Source organism: Kryptolebias marmoratus, linkage group LG4 (assembly GCF_001649575.2).
Source record: "Kryptolebias marmoratus isolate JLee-2015 linkage group LG4, ASM164957v2, whole genome shotgun sequence".
Taxonomy (NCBI): Eukaryota; Metazoa; Chordata; class Actinopteri; order Cyprinodontiformes; family Rivulidae; genus Kryptolebias; species Kryptolebias marmoratus.
Genome location: NC_051433.1, coordinates 14107130 through 14117092, shown reverse-complemented (window position 1 = coordinate 14117092; position 9963 = coordinate 14107130). Strand labels below are relative to the sequence as shown.

Below are 9963 nucleotides of genomic sequence, written 5' to 3'. Positions count from 1 at the left end.
TGATCACTGTCGTTTGGCAGAGATTTTAATCATTTCCTGTTTGACAATCAGGAAGAAAACAATCACAGCTCTGACACTGGATACACACAGCTTCATCGGGACAAAAATCAATCACTTATCTAATGAAGGATGATTATGTAACTAAGGTTCAGGGAAGTTTAGACAAAACTAAAGGTCCAGGACTGCAGGTTGTTCTTTGTTTTGATCAGTTTTACACATTTCAACTAATAATGAGCAACTAGAACATAATTCTCTTGGTGGTAAGTTCATCTTCCAATATGAGTTGAAAACATTTATCCATGATGGTTGCATTTACCAATAAACAGTAGATTAGGATTTTAGATGATGCAGTAGTCAGTATGTTATGTGCAGCAGATAGCTCTCTAAATTACTTCAGTTTGGAGAAAACACTTAGTTCTGAGTGGACGGGCAAACTAATAGATAGTCAGAGCAAAACTGGATCTAAAATGGAACACCTTTCCACCCCCACCACCAATTTTATAAACGAATAAACATGATTCCCCCCCCCCCCGGATTATTATTATCATTACACCACTTTACTTCAATTAGTTTCTCAGGCTAAACTTAATGCATTTCATTTTGCAGTACATGTTCAAGTTGGACTGCTGGGGATAGGCACCAGCTCCCCGCGACCCGGAATGGAGAAGCGGGTAAAGAAAATGGATGGATGGATGTTCCAGTTGGAACATTACAGGTAATGATCTGCAGACCAACGCGGTCTTCAGAGTGACTAGCCATATCCTAAGTATCTTCTTCTACACAGCTCTAATACAGCAGTGACATTCACATGAACTGCTAACATTTTTTAATTTTTTTTCAGATTGGAGTTGTTTTAAGATGGCAGCAATCTACTTTAGTTTTTGGCCTCTTCTAGACTGGCCTTTAGCTTCAGTGTCTGGTCAAACTTTCTTTTTGTTTCTCCAAACTGAAGTCATTCAGAGAGAGTCTACGGCAGGTAAGTCACTGACTGCTCACGACAACCCCACAGGACCCAGCTTCAGGAAAGTAAAACCATTCTTGTGATGGCACAGCGGTTTTTAATTGCACCGTAAGCAAATTTTCAAAGGATTAGTGCTCCAACATTCTTGCTTCTACAGATTGCCTGGGATTAGCATCTCGTAGAGCTACTGCTAATACCATCCATGGCTGCTAAGCACCAACCTGTGATTCAGCCCGACATGATGTTCAATGCAACACTTATGCTACTGTAAATAAAAAATGCTAATTAAAAATACTTGAGATGTGAGAACTAAAAGAGCTATTTTACATTTGCTGCAGTTGTTAAAAGAGTCTATGTAACCTAATGTTTCACCAATTAAAAAATAGGGACTGGTTTTATGCTGGTTGGAAGGTTCAGATCACTGTGGGGAGTCCGGTTAGAACTCCAAATAAAGCAGTCTCACTCCCGGGTGTTCAATTAACTTGAATTTGCTGTTTATTCCTTACTTGACAGAACTCTGGGTGTGTGTGGTTTCTAGAACAGATACAGAATAATGATATAACATCAGTATTTAAATAATCCCAAATAACTAACTGAAATTCTGTCACAGTTACATTATGACTGACTACAATATTAATAATTTTCCATACGTTGCTTCTAAATAACGTAACACACGAAACCCGCGTTGGTAGCTCTCATTAAATGTTCGCAGGAACAAGCATCTCAACAAACATCAATTAAGAGTGAAAACGGCACGTTCCGCTAAATAAACTACATTCTTAACTTGCAATGTTACTTACTTCTATTTTCACGCACACAAGTCGAATGAGTTGGCAAACGAACTGTAAACAGCAACTAAACAACACAAACTTAGGACTAAACTCCGGTGCAGCTTCTTTCTCATCTCTGCTCTTCCTGGTCTGCATGCTGCTCACTGGTGGTCTAGGCTCCGCCCCTTAAAGGGCAAGCATGACAGTCTCCCTTTAGGCAGCCTTTTCCACAGCCGCCCCCGTATTCACTTGTGAATACGAATAACTAAAAAGGCTGAGGTAAAGGGGGTGATTAATCGTCCGTAGGCAAGGCAGGTAGGTTGACAAGTCTTGCAACTGGTCGTACATACGTTCTTCCCTTTACAGTTACTTCAGCTGATCTGATCCGGGTGTCTGGTCCAGGAAAAACTTGAGATACTTTACCCACAGGCCAAAGGGCCCGCGGAAGCTGATTGTCCACAATCATGACCACATCTCCGACTTGTAGATTGGCCTATTCAGTCTGCCATTTTTGACGGGCTTGGAGTCCTGGCAGGTAGTATTTTAGGAAATGATGCCAGAAATGGTCGGCTAGATTTTGGCTGTGCCTCCATCTTCTCCGCCCGAGAATCTCTGGACCGTCATAGACAACTTGTGGCAACGAGGCATCCCGCCGCCCCATGAGAAGGTAGTTAGGGGTGACGGGGTCAGGATCTGCTACTTCAGATGAAGTGTAACCCAGAGGTTTTGAATTGAGCATCCCCTCGATTTCGATCAAAACTGTGTGTAACACCTCTTCAGTGACAGTTTGGGCTCCAAGAATGACCTGAAGAGCAATCTTTAGTGAGCGGATTTCTCGCTCCCAGCAACCTCCGAAGTGGGGGGATCCAGGAGGATTGAAGGCAAATCTGATTTGCTGGTATGCGAGCCGCTCTTTGAGGTCGGGATGAAGTGCTTGAAATGATTCCTGCAGCTCACGTTCTCCTCCTCTGAAGTTCGTACCCTGGTCACAGAGAATCTCCTTAGGTTTCCCACGTCTGGCTATAAAGCGTCTCAGAGCCATTAGGAACGCATCTGTGTCCATACTGGGAATCAGGTCAAGGTGGACTGCTCTTGTAGTTAGGCATTTAAACAATATTCCCCACCTTTTCTCGCTACTGCGTCGAATCTTGATGATGTATGGGCCAAAACAATCCACACCTGTAGAATAGAATGGTGGCTTAAACAGACGCAGTCTGGCTGGAGGGAGGTCTGCCATCCTGGGTGGATTTGGGCGTCCCTTCCACCTCTTGCACTCAACACAGGATCTCTGATGGCGGCGTACTGCTTCACGCCCACGTAACACCCAGTATCTCCTTCTGATCTCAGCAAACACCCTTTCTGGCCCGGGATTCTGAAGCTTATAATCATAATCTTGTATGATGAGTTGGGTCAAAGCATGTCTGGGGTCCAGAACAACAGGGTGCACTTCCTCTACTGTCAGGTCAGGATTGCGGCGTAAACAGCCTCCTACTCTGATGAGTCCTGTTTTCTCATCAAATTCAGGTGCTAGTAGAAGAAGGCGACTAGATTTGGAAATGGGTTTACCGTCTTTTAACTGGGTGATTTCCTCAAGCAATGACTCTTTCTGGGCTTGTTGTAGCGCCTCTAGCTCAGCAGCAGCGTAGGAATCAGCAGTGAGGGGGTGGTTGGGGTCAGCCGCCCCGTAAAGCTGATGTGCAGTGGCTTCTAAGAAGTTGTCCCAAGTCCGGTACTGGTGTGGATCTGGGACACTAGAGCTGGACATAGATAGACAAACAACTTGTCGCTTCAGCTCACCTTCAGGTTCACTCTGGTGTGGGGGTGGTAGATCAGGCCAGTTACTTGGAGCTAGTTTCAAGAATACAGGTCCATCTGTCCATCTACTACCTGTACTGATGTCTTGGATAGTGAGGCCACGAGTGATGTCGTCTGCTGGGTTATCTCGTGATGGCACATACCTCCATGTGGCAGCTTCTGTCAGTTCTTGTATCTCCGCTACACGAGTGCCTACGAAGACCTTGTATCTGCAGGAGTCTGAACCCAACCAGGTTAGAACTGTGGCCGAATCAGACCAAAAGATGCAGCTGCGAATGGGAAGGGTCAACTCAGTGCTGATGACCTTGTAGAGCTGGGCACCTGTTAGAGCAGCGCACAACTCTAACCGAGGAATGGATTGTTGCTTTTTTGGGGAAACACGAGACCGAGCTGCAAGGAAAGCTACCTCAACTTCTCCCTCTGGACTCTCTGTCCTCAGATAGGCCACTGATCCATATGCCTGTTCAGACGCATCACAGAACACATGGATGTCTCTCTTACAATTGGGTTGGTCCAGACCAGGACTAGTGTAGCACCTTGGTAGGGTGATCTTATGCAGCTGTGCCAGCTCTGCTTCCCATGCGTACCACTTCTGCAGGAGCTCCTCAGGGAGTTGTGGGTCATCCCAGTCCCTCCTTTTCTCCCATAGGTGGCGCACAATAACTTTGGCTCGGGTGGTATAAGGGACTATGTAGCCAAGAGGGTCATACTGGCTAGCTAAAACTCTATAGATGTTCCTCATAGTAGCCACTGAGCAATCGATGTGTCTGTGTTTGTAAGTGAGGGTATCAGACTTACAATTCCAGTGAAGTCCAAGGGCTGGCTCTTGGATATCAGACTGATCTTGATTGAGCCACAACTCACAGCTAGTTGACTTGGTGTCTGGAGGAAGATGGTGAATGACATTGGGATTGTTACTCGCCCACTGCCTTAGCTCGAATCCCCCGCCCGCCAGAAGATGGTGCAGTTTGTCCACGAGTGCCTTGGCGGCTACTGGACATGGGAGACTCTGTAAACAGTTGTCCACGTAGAACGACTTGTTGATAGCAACACACATGTCATCTTCTGGTTGGCTGTGGTCTGTGACGTGTTTCTGCAATGCAAACGTTGCACAACAAGGACTGCAAGTGGTTCCAAAGGGAAGTACCTGCCACTCATAAACATCAGGGGGATTGTCTCGCTTCATGTCCCGCCATAAGAACCGCAGCAGGGGTCGATCTTTAGGTAGGAGCCTCACCTGGTGGAACATGCCACGGATATCGCTGCTGAAGGCCACAGCATGCTCCCTGAAGCGTAGTAACACTGGTAGCAACGCAGGGCCAAGAGTGGGACCTGGTAGAAGGAGTTGATTCAGGTTGTAGCCTTGGTACTGAAATGAGCAGTTGAACACTACCCGATTCTTCCCATTATGTTGAACCATATGATGGGGTATATACCAAGCTTCAACACTGGTCTTCAATTGGTGGTCCCCCAACTTCACGACATAGCCAGCTTCAACGAGCTTCTCGATCTCCCGCTGATAGGCCGCAGCTTGCCCTGGTGATTTGGCTAGGCGCTTCTCTATACCTCTCAGGAGGGGCAACACTGCTTCTGGAGTGGCTTTCAAGGGAGGCATATTTTTAACTCGAAGAAGGGGTGTGGCATAACGCTCAACACCACTGACATTGACTCTCACTGTCTGTTCTTGCAGGAGTCTGACTGCCTCTTGGTCTTGTCGTGACCTAACCGCTAACTTCTCACTGCGGTAAGGGAGCACATCCATCTGCCATAACTTCTCTACACATGAGAACAGCTCTGCGGGGGATGGTGTAGATGTGAAGAGACAGTGACTTACATTCGTGATGGACTCAATGGTTTGAGCTGGGCCCTGTAGTGTCCATCCAAGGAGCGTCTTCACGGCTGCTGGCCCACCGGGTGGTCCTAGTCTGACTGGCTCAATAGGTGTAATGAGGTGTGTACAGTCAGCGCCAATCAGCAACATGGGATGGACTCGGTTTAGAGGAGGGAGTGGCAAACCTGACAGATGCTTATACTTCTGCTGGAGTGAGGCAACTGGATGGGAATGTTCTGCTAAACTCAGTTGCTCAGCTGTAAAGGCATTCTGAATATTGTACGTTTTGTCAGGATTGGCTGCTGGAGAAATGGTGAAAGACACGGCCGCCCCGTGGAGCTTCTCCACTTCCTGTCTGACTGTACGGAGATCTAACACCTCTTTACTTCCCTTAAGGCCCAACAGTTTGGCAGCGGACTGGAGCAGTATTGTCCGCTCAGATCCGTCGTCTAAGACAGCATACGTCTCGAGAGATTTGTCACCATTCCTCAGGAGTACCTTACTGATTTTCAGTAGTACCTTACAGTTGTAGACCGGACGGTCAACGTACCTGACTTTGTTGGCAGTATTAACGAGACAGCTTTCTACCGAAGGTGGTTCTGGTGCTGGTCCTTCCTTTACTCTCTCATTCACCTCGTGCAGCACAAGCAGATGTCTCCTACCACAGGTCTTGCAGGGAGCTTTAAGTGTACACTTTGCAGCTTGGTGATTACGTCCACAACGCCAACATTTATTATTCGTTTTAATCCATGTCACCTTCTGTTCTTTGGTCAGGTTCTTAAAGTTAGAACAGTTGTTCAGGAAGTGCTTGTCATTATCACAGTAGGGACAGTAGGCCGTTACCTTATCTTCGCGTTTAGATTTGTTGGCTGGCTGTTCAAAGGCAGATGGGGCTGCCACACTGCTTGATCTTAAAACCTTCTCAGTGCCCAGGAGGATAGTAGCAGTCTTACCTGGGGGTTTAGGAGTGCGTTTGGTGTCAGGCTTCTTATTAAACAACTCCTCTCGTTTGGGAGGCTTCATGCCATCGTCCTGGACTTCTAGCTCGTATTCTAGCCAATCAGCAAAGTCAACGAGGGTGGGAATGGCCAGTCTTAGGGGGTGGATAAACCTCTTAAAGCTGGCGTTGAGGTCATAAGGAAGTTTACTTACGAGCCTTGAAACATGAGAGCCACAAACTAACTCGACTTGTCCTCTTTGCCCCAGCTGTTCTAACATGCCTACTAATGAGCGCACGTTGAGGGCAAACAGACGAAAGCCTTTCACATCACCGCTGCGTATGTTTGGCCCATCCATTAACTCTGCAATCCGTTGCACCGCAAGTTTGTGGGGCTGTCCATACATCTTGGTGAGAGCCAGCATTGTATCTGTGTAAGGTTGCCTGGAGTTGCAATACGAGTCTGCCACAAGTGAAGCTTCTTCACACCTAAGGTGGTCTGTAAGGATCTGGTACTTGTATCTTTCCGTGGCATCAGCTGGTAATAGATTCTCTAAGGCAATCTTCATTCGTGCAAACTCTCTGGGGTCTGGTGATGTAAAACTGGGGATGGTGGGCTTCGGCCCCCGGTATGTGGTCTCTCTCTGTGGCTCATTAAAACAGGGTGTCTGGAGAAATGAGGGATCTGTCCCTGCATAAGAAGGTGCACGCTGTTGTGGTGTGACGGCGTAGTACGGGTTATAAGACAGACCACTATAGTGCTGAGAAACTCTGTGAGGACCAAGATCTTGAGGTAGGTTTCCTTGGGGGCTGAGTGTCGGATATTGTAGCTGCTGGTATGCTGGGGTGTTGGTTGGGAGTTGATAGTGTCCATATCCACCACCACTGTATACACCTTGAGGTGGAGGAGGCGGGAATAAAGGCTGGTGGGCTGCTGGCTTGGGCTGTAAAGCAACCATCAGACTCTGGAACTGTTTACGGAGCTCAGCGTTCTCTTGGCGTATCTCGTCGAGAGCAGCATTAAACTCAGGAACTTGGTGGGTCCGCTGCTCTCCGGTGGCCTGGTCCATAGACTGACTAAGCTCCTGCTCTTGTTCCTCATCATCCCTCAAATTCGCCATGTCGAAGCTCTGACTAAGTGGTGGTGATGGAGATCTTATGGTTGGACGCTCCGGTGTTGTTGGCTCTGCTGAGACTCCCAATGCAGCTGGAACTGCTGTCCGTAATTTACTCTGAGCCCCGAGTCCACTTAGGTCATAATCTGATAGGTAGGAAGGCATCGATGTTCGCCGTTTCGGTCGCGAGTCCATTACTGTTGACTCTGGGTTTATATCCTAAAACAGCAATCTGCTAATCCGGCTCGAAGGACCATTAAAAAATAGGGACTGGTTTTATGCTGGTTGGAAGGTTCAGATCACTGTGATGAGTCCGGTTAGAACTCCAAATAAAGCAGTCTCACTCCCGGGTGTTCAATTAACTTGAATTTGCTGTTTATTCCTTACTTGACAGAACTCTGGGTGTGTGGTTTCTAGAACAGATACAGAATAATGATATAACATCAGTATTTAAATAATCCCAAATAACTAACTGAAATTCTGTCACAGTTACATTATGACTGACTACAGTATTAATAATTTTCCATACGTTGCTTCTAAATAACGTAACACACGAAACCCGCGTTGGTAGCTCTCATTAAATGTTCGCAGGAACAAGCATCTCAACAAACATCAATTAAGAGTGAAAACGGCACGTTCCGCTAAATAAACTACATTCTTAACTTGCAATGTTACTTACTTCTATTTTCACGCACACAAGTCGAATGAGTTGGCAAACGAACTGTAAACAGCAACTAAACAACACAAACTTAGGACTGTAAACTCCGGTGCAGCTTCTTTCTCATCTCTGCTCTTCCTGGTCTGCATGCTGCTCACTGGCGGTCTAGGCTCCGCCCCTTAAAGGGCAAGCATGACAGTCTCCCTTTAGGCAGCCTTTTCCACACCAATAGTTATTTTAAATCAGTCTCCTAGTCTTGAAATACCTCAAAGCCTTTTTACCCCACCAGTCTGCACTGATCGACAGCTGCTCAGCTGTTTGAGATTTGCCAAACATGCCACAGGCAGGCATGAAATTGGGTTTTATGGTGATGTCGATAACTTAAGAAAGCTTCGCCTGGACAATGAACGGGGCCTACAGATGTCTCTCCTAGTTATTATTTTTATTATGTTTTAAGCAGACTTTAAGTTCTCTGTGTGGAGCTTTTACAGCACGAAATGCTACAAAAACAAGTGACGTATGAAAGGGGCTTGTATAGTTAAGCTGTTATTTCTTAAGTGCCCAGGGAAAATCAAAGTTGAATTGTTGAAATTTGATGTGTCTCTACAGGTGCTTTATATTCTGTTTCATTTTGTTATGGGTTTGCTTCATGAATCCATAAGCACTGCATGCTAAAACATTTCTTTTTCTTATCATTTATGGTCTATTTCTAATAAAAATAACTTTTTCCTCTCTGTTGCCAGGGACCTGCAACACAAGAACCTTTTGGATTTCCATCCGTAATACTGGATACGATCTTGGCTTTTTGTATTTAAAGTTAAAATTGGTCAACCATAAACAAAATTGATCTGATAGTTTTAAATCTCATGAGCACAATCCTTTGTTTGCATTTTAACTGGGTTTTTTTTTTTTCCTTCCCATAATCTCATGACGGTCCGTTAGATCCAGGGAGATCATGACTGTGAAATTTAAAGTTTAACAACAGGAGTCTCAAAGTCTCAACAAATATTAGTCCTGTTCCAACATGTTTTCTAGGTTCACGTCTCTGTTTTATGAGTATTTGACAAATCAAACTTTGACTTTGCCAAAACAGTTATGTTTACTTCCAAAAAAAAAAAAAAAAGATTTACGTAACCTCTTCAGTTTTGACTTTGGATCTAAAAAAAACAATAATAACTTTTTTGATCGATATCCGTCCGTCCATCCGTCCATTTTCTTTACCTGCTTCTCCTTTCTGGGTCGCGGGGAGCTGGTGCCTGTCTCCAGCAGTCACTGTGAGAGAGGAGGGGGACACCCTGGACAGGCCGCAAGTCCATCACAGGGGACACATGGAGACAAACGAGACAAACAACCATTCATGCGCTCACTCACACATGAAGAATAAAAAGAAAGCACATATTTAAAAAATAAAAATAAAAATCTGAACATACTGTAGCACTAAAAGTAAGGAAATTTGTGTTTGCTTGATGTCTGTTGTAACAATACTTCTTTGCAATAAATCTTATATTGTTGAAAAGCCTGTTTATTTCTTCTTAAGTGGTGCCACATGTCAGAAAAATGCGTTTATGTGTTGAGCAGCAGAGTTCAGTTTGTGTGTTGGAGTCATGAAAATCTTCTCTGTCAAACAGCTTATTCTGCCGTCGACTCTTGTTTTGAGCTTCTGACGATCAGACGCCTGATTATCAGCACCTGTGAGCAACCAGAGCCAATCCCACATCTCCACAGTCCAGGACCAAACTCTGTCCTCCACGATGTCTTTGCTCGTCCCCACAGAGCGAGGTCGATCAGGGTCCGTGGAGAGGATGGACTGACCTGCCTGCAGTCCTGACCTTTGACCCCACTGAACACCTGAGGGATCAGCCTGAGGTTCTGTTTA

The 9963-nt window shown here is 45.7% G+C and overlaps 1 protein-coding gene across 2 annotated transcripts; it reads right to left on the bottom strand.

Annotated features, from left to right (window-relative positions):
- Window positions 1-1332: 1332 nt before the first annotated feature.
- Window positions 1333-8305, bottom strand: LOC108235650. Of its 2 annotated transcripts, none has more exons than XR_003039152.2 (2): window positions 1762-8305; window positions 1333-1495 (listed from the first exon to the last, which is right to left on the bottom strand). XR_003039152.2 is itself a non-coding variant. In XM_025005883.2 (2 exons), the coding sequence occupies exon 2, from the start codon at window positions 7622-7624 to the stop codon at window positions 2225-2227; it is 5400 nt and encodes a 1799-aa protein (XP_024861651.1). In that variant the 5' UTR covers window positions 7625-7842; window positions 8109-8305; the 3' UTR covers window positions 1437-2224. The 2 variants fall into 2 exon arrangements, 1 of the variants encoding a protein (XP_024861651.1); XM_025005883.2 differs by having other exon boundaries at window positions 1437-7842; window positions 8109-8305.
- Between the last annotated feature and the right edge of the window lie 1658 nt (window positions 8306-9963).

What these genes read in the sequence shown, in the direction of transcription:
- LOC108235650 (XM_025005883.2), bottom strand. Translation starts at nt 7,624, where the DNA reads ATGGACTCGCGACCGAAACGGCGAACATCGATGCCTTCCTACCTATCA.